Below are 18,935 nucleotides of genomic sequence, written 5' to 3'. Positions count from 1 at the left end.
CATTTTTAAGATATTTATTGCTCAACTGCTATTTTTTCTCCTACGAATTATCCTTTGCCCCCTTTCCTACTTTCATCTTTTTTATTATACCTGTGTTTATGTGGACTGCAAATTCTTTTTTCTAACTTAACTTTGCCTATGATGATTTTTGCAATTATGTTTTGGACTTCTATGTAGTCAAATATACTTCTATATTGACTTTTATATAGTCAAATATTCTTCTATATTTTCTTCTAATAATACACTCACGATTACATCTTTTACATTAAAATCTTTAATAAATCTTTCATTTACTTTAGCACAAGGAATTAGTAAGTTGAGTGTTTTGATTCACTAGCAGTGTAACAGAGCAGAAACCCCTCTGGGCTAGGCATCAGGAGGCTGGATTCTAGTCCTGGCCATGCCATGACCTAGCTCAATCATTTTGAGCTGGCCACCAGTCTGTGGAACCTACCTGTTCTACTTAACACAATTGTTTTGAGAAACAAGATTACAGATGTGAAAAGGATTCTCCAAAAATGTTCAACAGATATCTATCAATTATGAAGAAAATGTAAAGCATTATACATATATTTGTATTGGTTATAATACTATTTTCTTTCCATATGCCATATACCAGAAAACTCACAATGTTGGCCTCAGAGAATGAGTAGCTTGTCCTCCCCCAAATCCTAAGTCCAAAGAGGTCAAGTGACTCACCTGGGTTCACAGGTGGAATTTAGGGAAGAGTTAGTTCTGGAAGTGAATACAAGTGGTTATGCCCCAGCCCACCTCGCAAGTCAAAGAGCACCATTCTTCTGAGTTAAGACTTGGTAAAAATGAACTGCCATCAATTGTCTGTATGCGTATCTCTACACTAAAAACACAAAAAAACTACTATCTGAAAAAAGTAGAGCCTATAATAAGATGTGGTGGGGGTGACAGTAGAGAAAGTGAAACGAGAGTGCTGAATTTCAAGTTATAGGTTCCCACCTTGTTTCCGACAGCCTGGGATTTTGATAAAGGCTCCATAGTCTGTCACCATAGCAACCTATAAAGACAAAAAAAAAGAAAGAAAGAAATCTATGTCACACAGATGAGACTCTCTCTCCCGTAGCATTTAACCTTGTCTCCCTGAATTTCCACTTGATATTGACTGCCTGACTGCCTCTGTCTGCTGCAAAACTGCCTAGAAGTGATGTTCTGTCAAATGTTCTGTTCTTTTTGAAGTTTTTTTTTTTCCTTTTTCTTTTTCTTTTTTTTTCTGGCCACACAGCAGCTTGTGGGATCTTAGTTTCCCGACCAGAGACTGAATCTGGGCCCTGGGCAGTGAGAGCGTGTAGTCCTAATGACTGGACTGCCAGGGAATTCCCCCCCCCACCTTTTTTTAAATTTTTATTGTGGTATAGTTGATTTACAATGCTGTGTTAGTTTCAGGCGTACAGCAAAGTAAATCTGTTATACATGTATACATATCCACTCTTTTTTAGATTCTTTTCTCATATTGGCCATTACAGAGTATTGCGTAGAGTTCCCAGTGCTATACAGTAGGTCCTTATTAGTTACGTACTTTGTATATAGTAGTGTGTATGTGTCAATCCCAATCTTCCAATTTACCACCCCCACCCCCGTAATCATAAGTTTATTTTCTACATCTGTAACTCTATTTCTGTTTTGTAGATAAGTTCACTTGTAGCCTTTTTCTTAGACTCCACACATAAGAGATATCATATGATATTTGTCTTTCTCTGACTTACTTCACTCAGGATGACAATCCACGTTGCTGCAAATGGCATTATTTCATTTTTTTTTATGGCTAATATTCCATTGTATATACAAACCACATCTTCTTTATCCATTCCTCTGTTGATGGACATTTAGGTTGCTTCCACATCCTGGCTATTGTAAATACTACTGCAATACCTTTTTTTTGTTTTGTTTTTTGAAGTTTAGACTGACAGGTATGTGTGATCATATTAAAAACAGGTGAGACTGGAGTGTTGTCAGATGGTATGACAGTACTTAGGAATGCCCAAATCCCACATGTACTGAAATCCCTCAAAAAGATATATGAACAAAAGGAACAAACAGCAGAAAACTAGGTAATGAAGTTACACTTTATATTATCTGGAATTGAGGTCTCCAATCCAAATAGAGAAGTGTAATAATTTGAAATGGATCATGTAGGACATCTCTTTTTCCTAAATTTCAAACCAACCAGACCATACAGCTTGCTCCATTTCACTCCAAACCAGAGTCTTGGGTTTTATCAAGACAAGTAGAGAAAAAGCCAATACACAGACATTGACAGAACCTGAAAAGATGTAATCAGAAAGAAAAAGTTGTCTTTTGCAGAGTTGACCTAAAATGGAGAAGTTAGAGGCTTGATGGGTCAATGTAATATGTAATAGAAACAAAAGGCCCAGAAGTCTTGCCAGATAAACCATTATCCCAGACTCTACCTCTATCGGTCTCCTCCGCTCTATCCTCCAGCCCACCCCACCCCCCAATTTTGGATTGAGATCAAAGCTGTCACTACATACTATATTTTTCACTAAACTAATTACTTTAAAATTGCTTATTTTATCTTGAGCAATCACTGTTTTGGCTTAAACATAAGTAAAACAAGAGGAAGGTGAGCCACAACTACTGAGAAGCCCATGCACTGCAACAAAGAGCAGCCCCCGTTCACTGCAATTAGAGAAAGCCTACACACAGCAACAAAGACTCAACGCGGGCAATAAATAAATAAATAAATAAACGTATTTAAAAAACAAAACAAGGGGAAGAAAGAAGGAGCAGGAGAAGATAACCCTTGCTGCACTGCTAGCCACTAATATATACTAAATACTCACTACATGCAAAACACTATTCGAAGTGCTTTACATAATCCTCATGACACCGTATGATGTTGGGATGATTATTATTCTCATTTGATGGATGACAAAACTGATGCGTGGAGAGACCAAGTGACTTGCACAATGTTTAAAGCTAATAAGTAGCAGACCTGTGGTTTGAACCCAGGGAGTCCTTTACTACACTAGAGCTGCTCATGGGTTCCCTTTAACTGTAAAATTCTAAAAGCCAAAAGCAATGTGACATTTGTCATCCTATCTGCTCCTGGCAACAATCTTAGAAGTACATATAGCAGGCCGCCATGTTCCAGATGTGGCAGAACAGTATAGATATAGGAAGAGCACAGGCTCTGGAACGAAACATGTGGCTTCTAATCCCAGCTCTGCCACATCTTTCATTCCAGAGCATATAAAGTGCCAATCCCACTTCTTACCTGTGGAATCTTGAACACAACTGCCTTTCAGGGCCTAGGTTCCCATTTGTACTCACTTTGCTGCTGCAGATGACAAATTGTATATATAAAGAGCCTGGCACTGGTATGTGGCATCCAATGCACGTTCAATAAATTGTAGCTTTTTAATACTTTACAGTCCAAGACACTGAAGCAGAAAAAGGTTAGTGACTACTGGAATGGCACACAATTAACTTAGACAGATGATAGGCACAGAACCTATGTCCTCTGACTCCTAGTTCAGTGCCTCATATCACTATTCACTTTGATGTTAGGGTAGAAATAGATAAAAACTTCCACTTTCCTCATTTTTAAATGGGGACTTGAACTAACTCTCCAGGATATAGCATTAAGAATGGGTTAAGAATCAAAATTTCTAAACTCCTGTTTTACAATGATGAATATGCGATGCTGGGGTAGGGACAAGATAGTCCCAAAGAAACAGTAAAACCAGGCAGCTACTAGTACTTAAAATCAAGGCAAGGTGGACTTTAGAGATAAGCTGATCCAATCCTGTCATTTTCAAATGAGGAAAGTGAAGACCAGAGACATGAAGTACTTATCTAAGTTTAAAAAGCAGTTGTTCTCTGTAAACAGGGCCGTGTGGATAAAGAAGATAAGACTTAATATTTTTAACTACAATAAAAGAAAATCCCTTCTTTCTGGACCGACTAAAGGCACTTTGGCTTTTGCTCCAGGGTTCTAGAAAGACGGCTGAAATGCTTCAGATTGTGTAACATCACTATTTAAGGGCATAATTATCTAAACAACTTAAAAGTAGCATTTGGAAGTTGGAGCCCAAATCACCTTGCTGCTGTGAATTAAAACAATCTCACTTTTCAGTCCTGAAGCTCCAGCGTCACATTATGATCTTTTGAGGAAATATCATAACAGACCTTAATTTGGCCTCTCCCCAAAGGAAAGGTTAATGTGCTCCAGAATGGATGCACTCAACTGTTCAGTTAGGAAAATACATTCTTGACTACTTCCAGCACCATGTGTTTCCATCACTGTGTCTCCTAGGGTGCAGTCAGACTTGAAATTAACAGAATGGCACCTGCCTTAGATGATCACATAGTCTGCCTGGTGTCCCAAGAACAATTAATCAAATAGCTCAGGGGAGAAAATTCAGTAATTATCTCAACTGAACTCAGGGCTTGGGTAAAATGAATTACCATCTTCAGATTAGAGGTTGCATTGGCCTTGAAACTAGTTATCCCCATAATGTAAATGAAGAATTTGAGGCTCAAAGATATGTTACTTGTCTAAAGTCACAAAGTTGGAAAATATCAGGACCCAAGTAGAGAATAGAAGTTTTCTGACTTCTAGTCCAATGCTATTTCCAACTTACCAACACCAATCTCGCCTCAGCATTTCTCTGGCTATAGCTGGGTGAAGCCAAATCCCAAATCTCACTGCTATGCTTGTACCCCCTACCATGCTTACTGGACTCTGGCACCAAGATGCCTCTCAGAGGACAAGAGAAGGATGAATATTAGTTTCTCAGCTGTTCTGTCACTGGGGCCCCCAACCCTGCTGAGCCGGCTAAGAGAAGAGTTGCTAGAATATGGGCTGCACCACCAGTTTCTTCAAAGGCAACTGGTCCTAAGAGGCTTGGATTCAATTTAATTCAAACATTTACTGACCACCTGTATGCAAGATACCATGTCAGGCACTGTGAAATAAAAACAACATATAAAAAGAGATGGCCAGGAACTTCCTTGACAGTGCAGTGGTTAAGACTCCAAGCTTCCACTGAAGGAGGCACGGGTTCGACCCCTGGTTGGGGAACTAAGATCCTACATGCTGCTTGGCATGGCAAAAAAAAAAAAAAAAAAAAAAAAAATGCCCAGTCTGTTTTTAAATGAATTTGAATTAGTTACCAAGATACATGAGATAAACATGGCCTCTGCTCTCCAGTAACACATTATCTAGTGGAGGAGACAGACACGTATACAAGTAACAATAGTACAAAACAGACTGTAAATGTCATGATAGAGGTACAAACGACTGTGGAACAAACAGATTTACAATCTACCTTCCTCCTATACTACCCCAATTCAGTCAAAAGAGTTTTCTTATGGGTCTTTTGGTTCCTCCCTGCATTGATGAACAGTTGAACAACCCCAGGTGCAGACTTGGAGAACTTGATTTAGAATTTGCCATTTATTAACCATTTGGGCAATTACTTAACTTCTGAGAAACTTCCTTAACCATAAAATGGGATTAACAATTTCTTTGGAGAAAGTCAGTGATACATAACATGCAAAAGTGCTGACATATACTAGACTTACAAAATTTCTTTTGACTTTTAATGTAAATTCTTTATAAATATTAGGCACTTACCAAATGTTTGTCAGATGAATATTCTGAAAAATAGTTCCTTCTTTCCAATTTATCATGAAATTTCTCTTTCCCTAATTCCAGTCACTTCTAGGCATTTTTCAAAATGTGTTCCTGAAATACTAGAATTATAGTTCTAGTACTAGAACTATAGTTCCTTCTGAACATTACCCTAGCCTATTCATCCTTGACAGTAAAATATAAAACCTACACTAATTCAAGCCTCATCGCATGTAAGAAAAAGACATAGATCAGGAGCCACTTTACTAGAAATCTGAGCTTGCGGAGGGCAGAGCGCTCTTCTTTCTTTTGTGCAACACCTGACAAGTGGGGGCTTCATGATCAGAGAAATCAATTTCATCTCCATAGCTACCATTTCCCTTTTCTGAGCCCTGGTACCTCACTGACCTCTGGGGATACCATGGGCCTAAAGAAAGAGGACAGAGGCTCTGAAGAGCAGGGTGGTTTGCTATTTGTTAGAATGTTATCATCTTTTGTATCTTGGCTATTACATTACAAGTTGGGATCCACTTAACAGAAGTCTAGAGCCACATTTATCTATAACCAACCAACAGTCACAAAGTCTGTCATCAAAGGCCTCACGTTATCAGGCAGTAAAACTTTTGTCAACCATAAAGTAAGTATGAATGCCATAAGAATGATATAGTTAAAATACTACAGGCACTAGTAAGACACTGAAAACAATTTTTTGGCTTTAGTTTTGCTTCAAGAGAAGGGCAATAACAGTAATGAATTCTTACTAACGTCTCAGGCGTTGTGTTTTTATACGCAGGCAGCTTATTTAACCATCATCACAATCTTATGAAAGTTATTTTTATCTCCATCTAACAAATGAGAAAACTGAAGCTCAAAGAAATTAAGTGATGATCTTAAGGATCACACAGTTAGTAAGTAAAAGAGCTAGGACAGAATCCAAGTTTTGTCTGGTTCCAAAGCCTCTGCTCTCTAAACAAACATAATGCCTTATCCCTCAAAGATTGATCATTCATTCAGTTATCAAGGTGTATTGAGTACCTACTATTTTTCTACCCACCTACCTGGGACTGAGATATTCAACAGTGAACAAAACAGACAGGGCTCTCTCTTCATGGAGCTTAGTGTCCTCTGAGGAAAACAAACTTTAAACAAGTACAAAATAAATACAAGGTGAGCCTATTTATTTATGGTGGGAAAAGACCTCTGAGGAGATGACATTAAGGCTGAGACCTAAAAGATGAAAAGAAGTTGGTGAGAAAGTGGGACGGTTAGAAACAACAGCATGTACAAAAGTCCCGAGAAGGAAGCAGGCTTAGATGTTTGGAGCTATAAGGAGGCCAGAGTGGCTAGAGCATGAGCAGAGTAGAACAAAACAACATTGCCAGAGTAAGCAGAAGCCAGATCAGGAAAGAGTCATGAAAACAAGTTTGGATAATTCAAGTATAATGAGAAGCCTAGAAGAGCTTCCAGAAGGCAGCTTGGTCCAATCTGTTTTTAAAATGTTATTCTGGGGAATTCCCTAGTGGTCCAGTGGTTAGGACTCTAGGCTTTCACTAACAAGGGCCCAGGTTCAATCCCTGGTTGGAGAACTAAGATTCCGCAAGCTGTGCAGTGCGGCCAAGTAAATAAATAAAAAAATAAAATGTTATTCTGGCTGCAACATGGGAAAAAAGACTGGACTATAAAAGAAGTAGGGAGCTCAGAAAGGGCCAGGCAAGAGATGGAAAGCTTAAATTAATGGGGTGCCATAGGGATAAAGAAGTATAGACACCAGAGACATATTTGGCAGGTAGAAAGATAGGACTTGCTAATGGGCTGAAGAGGGAAGGAAACAAGACCAAGTCAAAAGAGGAAATTAAGGAAGATGCCCAGATTTCTAGCATGGGTAGCTGAATGAATAATGGGTCCATCTGTTGAGATGGGAAAGACCAGAAGAACAGATTTGGTGAGAGAATTAAAAATATAGTTTAAACCATAAATTAGAGGGAGTTCCCTGGTGGCCCAGTAGTTAGGATTCTGGGCTTTCACTGCCGTGGCCCTGGTTCAATCCCTGGTCAAGAAACTAAGATTCCCGCAAGCCACAAGGCATGGCCAAAAAAACCCAAACATAAATTAGAGATGCTGTGAGGTATCCTAATGATGTCAAATATGTAGTTAGAAGTCTTGACCTTAGAGGAGGTACATGTGGGAGCCAGATGTTCTACTAGCTCTTCCCATTTAGACTGTAATGTTCAAGACATTCTTAAGTGGACATGAGCTGCAAACCCAGCTGCTTTTCACCCTCAATCTACTCTTAATATAAATGGTAGGTTTTCAAAGCCAAAAGAATATACCTCTCCTTGGAAAATAGTGTAGAGAGCAGGCAAGTTCTCCATGGTCTCGGGTCTTCCTGAATTCATCCTTAATGTTCTATGGTTCCTCCATCTCTCTTCTGCTAAAGCTAATTCAAGTGTCCTGTCACAAAGAAACAGAACAGGCAACAATTAGAGACATTTGCAATACAAAAAAAATGTGCTGCCAATCCACTGGTTATCCCTACAGGATAATACCATTAGATTTAACACCATGTACTTTTATCCAAACCTCTTTTGCCAACTGTAATTGTGGGGAGTTTTGGAAACCTTGATCTTATTTCTTTTCAATTTGATACTTACCCAAGGCCATTAGCCTACTATTTTGTTTTTTAATTATTATTATTGCAATTCTTTTGCCAAGGGAAGGCTTTTGGTTGGGGGGAGGCGGGGGATGAACAAATCTGCAAAAAAGGAATAATAATAGTAATAAGAGACAACATTTATCAAGCATTTAGTATGTCCAGGCACTGTGCTAAGCACCGGACATCCAATATCTCATGTAATCTTCAAAACTCTCAAGATGCAGCTTCTATTAATTATCATATTATATAGATGAGAAAACCAAGGCTTCCAGAGGCCAGCTTATTAGGTCTACATCAAAAAGCCTGAAAATGGCGGAGTCAAACTCTGGCTGACATCAGAGTCCATGCTTTTAACCACTGTACTAGGCATTAAATCTGAAGTGACTTCAAAAAGAGAGCATAGGGAATTCCCTGGCAGTCCAGTGGTTAGGACTTTGCACTCTCACTGCCAAGGGTGCAAGTTCAATCTCTGGTCAAGGAACTAAAATCCCATAAGCTGCACATGGCGCAGGCAGCCAAAAAATTAAAATAAACAAAATAAACAACAAAAAAAGAAAGCATAGCTTACATTTTTCCCTAATAAAATTAAAAACACACATGCTCATTTTAAAAGCTCAGGTAACACATTAATATGAAGAAAAGAAAATCATCTATAATTCAATTTGGTTTATATCCTTTCAGACTTTTTTACATATACAAGTGGGTTTTTAAATGGAATCATGAAACCATTAATTAATATTAATTAGGAGCCATTTTCTTATTATATTTTAGCAACTCACACACAAACACACACACATCTTTTTTTAATGCCTATATAATAATCCATTGCTGGATGCATCAAATTTATTTAACTATTTATGAATCATGTTAAAATGCAGATTGCAGATGGGGAAGCTGGGACGAAGTGAGAGAGTAGCATTGACATAGATACACTACCAAATGTGAAATAGATAGCTAGTAGGAAGTTGCTGCATAACATAGGGAGATAAACTCAATGATGGGTGATAATTTAGAGGGCCAGGATAGGGAGGGTGGGAGGGAGTCGCGGGAGGGAGGGGATATGGCGATATATGTATACATACAGCTGATTCACTTTAGTGTACCTCAAAAACTGGCACAAGAGTGTAAAGCAATTATATTCCAATAGAGCTTTAAAACAAAAAAATACAAACTGCAATTCAGTAGGTCTAGGGTAGTGCCCGAGACTGGACATTTCTATATTTATGTAATTTTTTCAAAAATTATTTACTTATTTGATTGTGCTGGGTCTTAGATGAGGTAGGGGCAGTCTCCTTAGTTGTGGCTCATGGGCCGCTTAGTTGCAGCATGCAGGCTTCTTAGTTGTGACGTGAACTCTTAGTTGCAGCATGCATGTGGGATCTAATTTCCTGATCAGGGATGGAACCTGGGCCCCCTGCATTGGGAGCACACAGTTTTAACCACTGCATCACCAGGGAAGTCCTGGGGCATTTCTAACAAGCTCCCAGATGATGCTGATGCTGCCAGAGTAACAAGTCTTAGAGTTTTAAAGTTGGAAGGGACCTTAGAGGTAGTCCTGCTCAGCTCTCTGGTTTTAAACAGAGAGGAAACCAGCAATCTAGAGGTTCTTAACCATGACCCTTTACTCTGCTGGATAAATCACTGCTACATATAGATAAATCTAATGGTATAGTCAGTTCTCTTTTTCCTCCTAATTATACTTGGCATCAACAAGACCTGAAACTCTATTTTCCTTGTGTTTTCATAAGCAAATACCTCCTTCTCTCCTCAACTCTGAGCATACCCCCACACTTTCAGATGATTACCTCAGGTCTTACTTTTGGATAGTTTTCTGGATTTACAATGACCATCCATTAACTGAACTGCCTCACTTAAAACAGAAATGAAAGAAAATTCTGTCAGCCTTCCAAACCCTAGTTCACCCAGGAACATCCCTGTCCTTGAGTTCCATAAGACAACCTGTATTCATATAAGAAACTTGCCCTTTTTTGTTTACATCAGCCAGAGGTGGGTTTTATTACTTTATTAATAGCACATAGATAGAATGAAGGCAGATTTGTCAGTTCTTGAGAAATGGCTGATAAACAGCTTAAATTCAAGTATCACAGCCTGGTTGGATCCTGCCCCTTCCACTTTCCAGCTATGCAGTCTCATCTCTAGTTCTTTCCTTCTCTTTGCCCAGCATCCTCACCTCATATCCTAGAACAAAGGTTATTAACCTGAGGTGAATGACTCTATCAAGAAACCTTAACTATCCCTCCAACTCCTGGAGCACTAGCGAGATACAGAATCCATAGAGGCATCAGTAGCTAGGACATCTAAATTAAGCTCAAAACAGCTTAGTCTATCAAGTGTTCTTCTCTAAACAAAGGTCACAGAAAGAGCAATACAGTCTTAAGTTATTTCTTACAGATTTTTGCTGTGATGAGAGTATTAACAGCTAAGTTTAAAGCTCCCCTATTTGCTCCTTTTGTAGAACAGTAGCCTGAGAAACCCTATGCAATTCTTCAAGCAGGAAACTGACATGCATTTTCAGTAACAGGCTTACAATTTCAGGATCATAAAGGGTTGCCAGGGACCCAATTATTATTAGCCACCCCCTTCCCAAATAGTATTTTAAAATTTTTTCGAATTATATTCTGTAGAAACCTAGGGTTCTATGGTGGCCATTCAAAAAGAATCCAGATTGGAAAGGAAGAAGTAGAACTATCTCTATTTGTAGATGACATACATAGAAAATCCTAAAGATGCCACCAAAAAACTGCTAGAGCTCATCAATGAATTTGGTAAAGTTGAAGGATATGAAATTAATATAAATACAAAATAGTATATAGAAATCTGTTGCACTTCTATACACTAACAACGAACCATCAGAAAGAGAAATTAAGGAAACAATTCCATTTACAATCCCAACAAAAATAATAAAATACCTAGGAAAAAACCTACCTAAGGAGGTATGGTGGTTATCCAGAAGCTTCTCAGTTAACTCAAGTTTATTTTAAAAGGTCAGTTCTGAAATATCTAGGGACAACAGGATCAAGAAGGCCAAAAAAGTAGGGCCCTAGGTCAACCAACCAGAGGAGAGCCTCAATACCAAAGGTGGGGGAGAACAACCCCAAAGAAATCAGCGTTAGGGGAGGTCCCACCCAGAGCAGTTGGGAAGCTAGAAGCCATTCCTCAGTAATTAGGCAGAGGTCAATTATTGCTGATTCCCACTTGCCCTCCCAGCTCTGGGGTGGGTCATGACTGCAAGGGGGAGGGGAGGTTACAGGAGGAAGGCCTACTTTTAACAGCATATTCTGCTTTGATCTGGTTTAGCTATTAAGCCTCTGTGTACCATTTCATTTGGAAAAAACAGTTCTGCTGCCTTTAAAAAGTTTATAAAACACTGAGATAGATATAGTCTAGTTCAACAGGACCACATCTGTAGACTTAAAAGAACTAGTAAACTGACAAGGATTGAGGTACACCATTTGAAGTTGCCTTGCAATAGTTCTACAAACAGAAAATTCCTTACGCGTTTCATTTTACTTGAATGTTTTAAACAACTGTCACATGGAGGGAGGCAATAGGGACCCAGTTATTTACTAGCCACCTCCTTCCCAAAACAAAGGGCAGAGCAAGGAAAGTACAGGATGGGAATGGGAATAGGAATGGGGGGTGTGGCAGGGGAATGGGAGCTGAGAATGAGGTTAGAGCTTATGCTGGGTGAGGAGGAAATATACAAAGAAGAGCAACCGGGGTGCGCGGAGAAGCAGGGTGATGAGGGTGACCACACACTGGGGCAATCCAGAACAGGGAGTCAGTGCCCAAACATGGAAGAGGGGGGCCTGAGGATTAGAGGTAATTATGTAATGTTAATTTCCTGATTTTAGAAGTTATATTATGCTTATATAGAAAAATATCCTTGTATATAGGAAAACTAAAGTATTTGTGGGTGATGGGACATCAGGTCAGCAACTTAACACTCAAATGATTCATTAAAAAGTGTTATTTGTACTGTACCTCCATAATTTTGCAATTTTTCAGCTTTTTTTTAATGTGCCTACCATTGGGAAAAAAAAATAACCACATCCTCTCCTCCTTCCCCTCAAGCAATGTAGCCCCTCTGAAACTTCATTTCATGTGTCACCTTACTGATCTGGCCAAGATTTTTGTTGTTGTTTTTAAGATTTAGATTTACTGTTGTTACTTAACAGTACTAGCTGGATAGAAGTCTGAGAGATAAGGGATTTTAATTTATTTTTAAGCTATGTATAGGGACTTCCCTGGTGGTTCAGAGGGTAAGACTCTGCACTCCCAATGCAGGGGGCCAGTGTTCAATCCCTGGTCGGGGAACTAGACCCCGAATGCATGCTGCAACTAAGAGTCCGCATGCCAAGAAGCCCGCATATCACAATGGAGATCCCGAGTTCCGCAACTAAGACCCAGCACAGCCTAAGTAAATAAATAAATATTAAAAAAAAAAAAAAAAAAAAAAAAAAGCTATGTATAAGAATTAAGGCGAATCAATCCATAAGTCAAAATACTGGGACACATCAAAGACAGAATAATGACAGAGCCTTCATTCTCAACAACTATTCCACACTGCTTCAAAAAGAATTCACAGTCCACATCTAAATTTTTAAGAGTATATAGTTCTTTTTTTTTTTTCTCGCTGCCCCAGGTCTTAGCTGCAGCACACAGGATCTTCATTGCTGCGTCCAGAATCTTTGTTTCAGCATGCAGGATCTTTAATTGCAGCATGTAGGATCTAGTTCCCTGGCCAGGGATCGAACCCAGGCATCCTGTATTGAGAACTCCGAGTCTTAACCACTGGACCACCAGGGAAGTCCCTGAAGAGTATATAGTTCTAACACTAACTAGGTCCCAACATTAGCGATTCCAATAAGGAATAATTAGAAGGGCATCATTCCTGGAGGCTAGGATGAGCATAGTCTGGATTTATTCATTCAAACATGTAAGCAAGGACCATTTCTCATCTGATTTTGTGTCCCCAGTGCCTATATACAGTAGGTACTCAAAGTTTTCTTAAATGAGTGAATAGAGCGTTACTATGGGGAAAACACAGGTAGAGAGAAGGAAGAAAGCATTCTGGTCTGAAGAATATAGAAAGAATTGAGTTCCACACAATACGCTGGGTAGGTCAGAAGATGGGAGACTTTCAAATATCAAACTGGTAGCCCAATCCTCCTCCTTCCCACCAAATTTCTAGAGTGACTATCTTAGACAGATGCTTTTTCCATTTTTAACTGGTCATAGATCTGTTGAGAAAATGGTCAAAAGCAGGAAAGAAGAAGAATAGTAAAAAGCAAGGAAAAGCACAAAAATGGACTCATAAAAAGAGAAAGCTGAAAGCAATTATGAAGGTCATTCAGCCCATTACTCTTATTTAGGTGAAAATGAGGCTAACAGAGGTCAAATGTCCTGACAAGGGCTGCTCACAGTTAGACATTTTGGTACTGGACCCCAGGACCGGTACTCACGCTAACTGCCCCACACTGGTCTTTCAGTCAACAATCCCTAAGGTCCCTTCCAAGTCTTCTAATAATAATAGCTAACACTTGAAGGCTTCCTATTTGCCTTTAACCTAGAAGCTTTACTTGTCTTAACTAAGTTAATTACTTTTTTGACACCCCCCCCAACAAGATAGGCATTATTGCTATTTTACAGATGAAGAAACTAAGACACAGGAGAAGCTAAGTTACCTTGTTTAAGATTACAAAACTATGAATGATGGAGATGGGATTCAAACCCTATTTACGAATATTTTTGTTTTCCTTTATTTATGGATTGTGAAATTCTTCCAAGCATGCCCTTGTCTTGCACATCATCATATCCTTCAGATCTCCAGTGCTTACCGCAGTACAGAGTACACAGAAATTTGTAACTCTACTGAAATACAGAAGTACTTAATTTTACTGTTTTAAGTTGTTAGTTAATTTATCAATTCAGCACCTTTATTGATGTTTATATGTCAGGCTCTGTGCTAGTCACTTCATAAACCTTTTCTTTTTTTTTTTTTTAGTATTTATTTACTTGTTTATTTGGCTGCACTGGGTCTTAGTTGTTGCACACTGGATCTTCATTGCAGTGTGTGGGATTTTTAGTTGAGGCATAAGGGCTCCTAGCTGCGACATGTAGGATTTAGTTCCCTGACCAGGGATCGAACCCAGGCCCCCTGCATTGGGAGTGCAGCGTCTTAACCGCTGGACCACCAGGGAAGTCCCCGTAAACCTCCTTTCAATTCTTAAAACAACTGTACAAAATACGTATTTCTGTTTAAAGGAATGAAGTAACTTGTCCAAAATTCATAGCTAGAAAGAGACAAATCTTAGGTCATTCCAAGAGCCACACACACATGCCACTAAACCATCCTTCTCAACACAGTCCCTGTCCTCAAAGACTTCCTAGTCCTGTAAGGATATTGATGACCAATTACAATGCAGTATGATCAGTGCTAAAACAGTGATTAGGTTCAAAGTATTAAGAAAACAAGAAAGAAAGGAAGAGCCTGGGGGAAGCAAGGAAGTTTAAAAGGTGACAATTAAGTAGCCCTTTAAGGATAAATGTAAGTCCTCTAGCAGAGAATACTATTTGTTGACCTCATCAGAACCCTGATCTACTGGCCTCTATTTTCTTCCAACCTATCAGCCCTCTTCTTTTTCTTCACTTTCCTCCCTATCTAGCTTAGATTCCACAGTACATCATTCAAACAATAACCTAACTTCTCTTTAATTCTGTCTTCATAGCTCACCTAACTGGCAGTATCCCTACCCTGATGGAGTACAGGTGCAGATATCAGAACACATTCTACCTAGGTTAAGCAGAAAGGGATTTACTGCCAGGTATTATGTGACTTACAATATTACTGGAAGGGATACAGGAAGTACTGGTAGAACTTCCCAGGAACAACAACCAACCCACAAAACAAGTTTTTGCCACGATCAAGAAAGTTATGGCTATCACTGCAGAAAGTCACAAAACCAAAAGGCTGTTGACTAAGAAACTCACTGCCTCTGCTGTGATATTGGCCAGCAAAACGCGATGCCTCTCACCTTCCTCCTCCTCTAACTTCCAAATTCAATTCTTATCTTAGGTGCAAAGGAGTCTAGGAAATATCTGGCTCTCAGTTCCACCAATCCCCCAGTCGTCACTGCCAGCAACTCTCACCGAAGTGGTCTATCTGCATCTATCTCCCCTCCAATCTGTTCATACTATTAAGCCTGAGAGAGCAAGCTGCCTCCCTCACCCCACCACCTCCTCCCCCTGCAAAAAAACCCCCTGATTTCCCATCAGTCTTAAAGTAAAAGCCACAAAGTCTGGCCTCTACCTGCCTCCAGCTTCATCTTGTACCACACTCCCCTTTGTTCTCTTTGTCCTGGCCACACTGGCCTCCTTGTGCCTTTTAGCCATTTCCCTCACATGTGCCACAGGACCTCTGCACATGCTGTTCTATATGGAATATTCTGCCTTCCTCTTTTCATCCAACTAATTAGAATTCTTCCCTCAGGTACCAGTTCAGGCATCTTTTCCTTAGAGAAGCCTTCCTGCTTATTCCAGGCACTCATAACACCGGTTACCTCTCATAGGCAGCACTTACTTCGCATTTCTTAGTGAGATCATTGCTAAGCATCTCTTTTCCCCACCTGACTAACAACCCTGAAGTCAGGGACCACGTTTGGTTCACAACGTCTCCCCAGTGCTTTGCACAATAAATATCAGCTGGAAGATTGAGGAGACGGCCTCATTCAAAGGTATGAATCCTAATTTCTCAACAAGACTGTGCTCTGGAAGCCAAGAGTCGGACATTTCCTTCATCTCTGTCTCTCTCAGGAGCACTGAGCAGGCGCTAAAAAAGGCTGCAGAATCATGGCAGAAACAAGTCGGCCTCCTCAGTCGGAGAGGACCGTGGTGGAGGCTGGGAGACAGGCCTTTCCACCCTGCGAGCGCCCGGCACAGGACTCGATAAGGAAGGCTCTTGTTGAAGAAATTAGCCGTCGAGGGCCCCAGACAGGCGCAGAGACCCCAAAGCTCTGGTCCAGCCTAGAAAGGGAACCCAGGCTACTACACGCCAGAGCTGACTCGGGCCCCCCCCCCCCCGGGGCCCCCCCCCCCCCGCCCCGTCCTCTGCAGTCAAACCTACAGCTGAGAAGGGCCAGCCTCAGACCACATAACGGAGGTGCTGCCTCCAGATTCCACAGCCCCCACCCCCGATCTTCCTTACACTTACTCGGTGTCAGCGTCAGGTCTCCCAGCCGCAGCATTGCGCGAAACACCAAGACCCAGTCAGCGAGCTTCCACCCACAAGACACAGCGCGCCTAGGCGGGACTCCAGCTCCATTCACCAATCCCGGAATAGTACTCTCGTGACGTCAGAAAGAACTGACCAATAGCGGGAGGCTCTCCAGGGGGCGGTGCAGAGGGGAGTATTGGAAGCCGATTGGTTTCTCCAAGCCGGAAGTTCTGGGGGAAAGACTAAGTCGGAGCCAATCGTGTGGTGCCTGAGGGTGTCGGCGCGGTCCGTGGCGGCCTGAGGAGAGTGGCTGCCGCCATGATAGAACAGCAGAAGCGCAAGGGCCCGGAGTTGCCGCTGGTCCCAGTCAAGCGGCAGCGGCATGAATTGCTTTTGGGAGCGGCGGGGTCGGGCCCCGGAGCCGGGCAGCAGCAGGCGGCGCCGGGAGCTTTGCTGCAAGCGGTGAGTGAAGGAGCAGGCGGCCTTCGGCCCTCGGCTCATCTTCCTCTCTCCTCAGTGCTGCACCTGGTGATCCCTCATCCTCCCTTTCCCGATACTGCGGGGGCGGAACGGGACTCTCTTTCCCTGGAGTCAAAGCAGAAAAACACACTGAAAGCGGCCGACACCCTGCGATGCGCCGTGTGTTTCCCGGTTTGACGCCTGTTTTCAGCTTCTCGACCGCCCCGTGAAGAGGCGTTAGAATTAGAGTTAAGGATCTTAATATCAAAACCGGGAGCAGAGCTTTGGAATCTTAAATGTTCCAGGCATCCAACATAGAATAAACGTTCAGGAAACTTGGGAGAATGGATGAATGAATGAATGAATGAATGAGGGAAGGAAGGAAGTGAAAGATAGCGGTTCGCTTATGGGACTTGGGGCAACTTACTTTTCCTTCTGTTTCTCTGCACTAGTATTAGTAACAGCCGAGGAATCGTTACCCTCCATTGAGCCCTTGTACTGAGTGCTTTGTGTATGGAAACTCCATTAATCTTGGTAACTGCCTGAGAGTTAGGAACTGTTATTATCCCATTTTGTAGATGGGGAAACAAACTTATCTAGTAAATGATAGGAACAGATCTTAAACTCAGAATCCATGCTCTTAACTACATTTCTTGTAAGATAGAGGTGGTGATCACACCTCTCCCTCTGTCCTATTAGGCTCAGCTGAAGAAACATATGTGTCCCCCCACCCCCCCCCCCCACCCCCACCCCCACCCCCCCCCCGCAACTCCTCAGCAAGCTGGTCAGTAAATCCTGCTGGCACCGTCCTCAAAATATATCCAGGCTTGCTACTACTTCTGCCACCTCTGTCACTAATTCCTGATCTAAACCATTGTTATCTCATCTGGTATTAATGCTGTAGGATCCTAGTGGTATTCCTGTATCTGTTCATGGATGCTCAATCTGTTCTCAATCTAGCAGCCAGAGGAATCCTTCTAAACATCAGATCATATTACTCCCTGCTGAAAACTTTCCATGGCTTTTCACTTCACTCAGAGTAAAACTAAAATTCTGACAACCTTTTGCCCTCTTTCCCTTGACCTCTCTGATCTACCAGTTTTCCATTGCGCACCCTGCTCCAGTCACACTGGCTTCCATGCTCCTGTCACAAAGCTTTTGCATTTGCTGCTGCTTCTACTGGAATAGTCTTCTTCCAAGTGTCCACATGGTATACACATTCAGCTTCTCCCAATCTCTGCTCAAATATCACTTTTTCCATGAAGGCTTTCCTGACCAGCCTATTTTAAATTGCAGTACCTGTGCTCACTCACATGGCTGCTTTGTTTTTCTCCATAGCACATACCACCGTCTATATGTTTTACTTCTCTCTGCGCCCCCCTTCCTCCTTTCTATTCCTTCTTCCCACTAGAACAGAAGCTCCATTGTTTATGTTGTTCAGTACTGTTTTCTCAGTGCCTAGAGCAATGCCTGGGACATAGTATTTTTTGAGTAAATGAGTAAGCTGGGAACTACTGAAGAGATTTGGGGATTATTAATAGTGTATTTGTTCTTCTATCTGACAAGAATATCAGCCCTTGGGGTGGGGGGCGAAGGGGAAGCTGGGATGAAGTGAGAGAGTATCATAGACATATGTACACTGCCAACTGTAAAATAGATAGCTAGTGGGAAGTTGCTGTATAACAAAGGGAGATCAACTTGATGATGGGTGATGCCTTAGAGGGCCAGGACAGGGAGGGTGGGAGGGAGGGGATATGGGGATATATGTATAAATACAGCTGATTCTCTTTGCTGTACCTCAAAAGCTGGTACAAGAGTGTAAAGCAATTGTATTCCAATAAAGAGCTTAAAAGAAAAAAAAAGTAGGTTTAGGACATGGATTAGAAGACCTGTCCTGGGAGAACAGGGTAGAACTCATGCTTTCTTTCAGCAGCTTCCCCAGAAGAGGAAGAAGGGAA

At 41.2% G+C, this 18,935-nt stretch overlaps 2 protein-coding genes and 1 non-coding gene across 6 annotated transcripts in view; 1 reads left to right on the top strand and 2 right to left on the bottom strand.

Annotated features, from left to right (window-relative positions):
* ZCCHC17 (zinc finger CCHC-type containing 17) overlaps positions 1 to 16,587 on the bottom strand; it is a 65,287-nt gene extending 48,700 nt beyond the window's left edge. For all 4 annotated transcript variants that reach the window (XM_057703336.1, XM_057703326.1, XM_057703319.1 and 1 more), the window contains exons 1-3: positions 16,516 to 16,587; positions 7,960 to 8,080; positions 973 to 1,030 (exon numbers count right to left, since the gene is read on the bottom strand). In XM_057703336.1, coding sequence (XP_057559319.1) covers positions 973 to 1,030; positions 7,960 to 8,025 — 124 coding nt within the window. In that variant the 5' untranslated portion in view covers positions 8,026 to 8,080; positions 16,516 to 16,587. The remainder of the gene's footprint in view (positions 1 to 972; positions 1,031 to 7,959; positions 8,081 to 16,515) is intronic.
* On the bottom strand, positions 14,434 to 14,506 carry TRNAG-CCC (transfer RNA glycine (anticodon CCC)). The gene has a single exon. It is a non-coding gene; the product is annotated as a tRNA-Gly (tRNA).
* A 213-nt stretch (positions 16,588 to 16,800) lies between the features above and the next one.
* SNRNP40 (small nuclear ribonucleoprotein U5 subunit 40) overlaps positions 16,801 to 18,935 on the top strand; it is a 30,579-nt gene continuing 28,444 nt past the window's right edge. Inside the window, exon 1 of the mRNA XM_057712745.1 lies at positions 16,801 to 16,980. Coding sequence (XP_057568728.1) covers positions 16,837 to 16,980 — 144 coding nt within the window. The 5' untranslated portion in view covers positions 16,801 to 16,836. The remainder of the gene's footprint in view (positions 16,981 to 18,935) is intronic.

This window comes from Hippopotamus amphibius, chromosome 1 (genome assembly GCF_030028045.1).
Source record: "Hippopotamus amphibius kiboko isolate mHipAmp2 chromosome 1, mHipAmp2.hap2, whole genome shotgun sequence".
Lineage (NCBI taxonomy): Eukaryota > Metazoa > Chordata > Mammalia > Artiodactyla > Hippopotamidae > Hippopotamus > Hippopotamus amphibius.
Note: the sequence above shows the minus strand (reverse complement) of the source record. Positions and strands in the feature narration are given on the sequence as shown.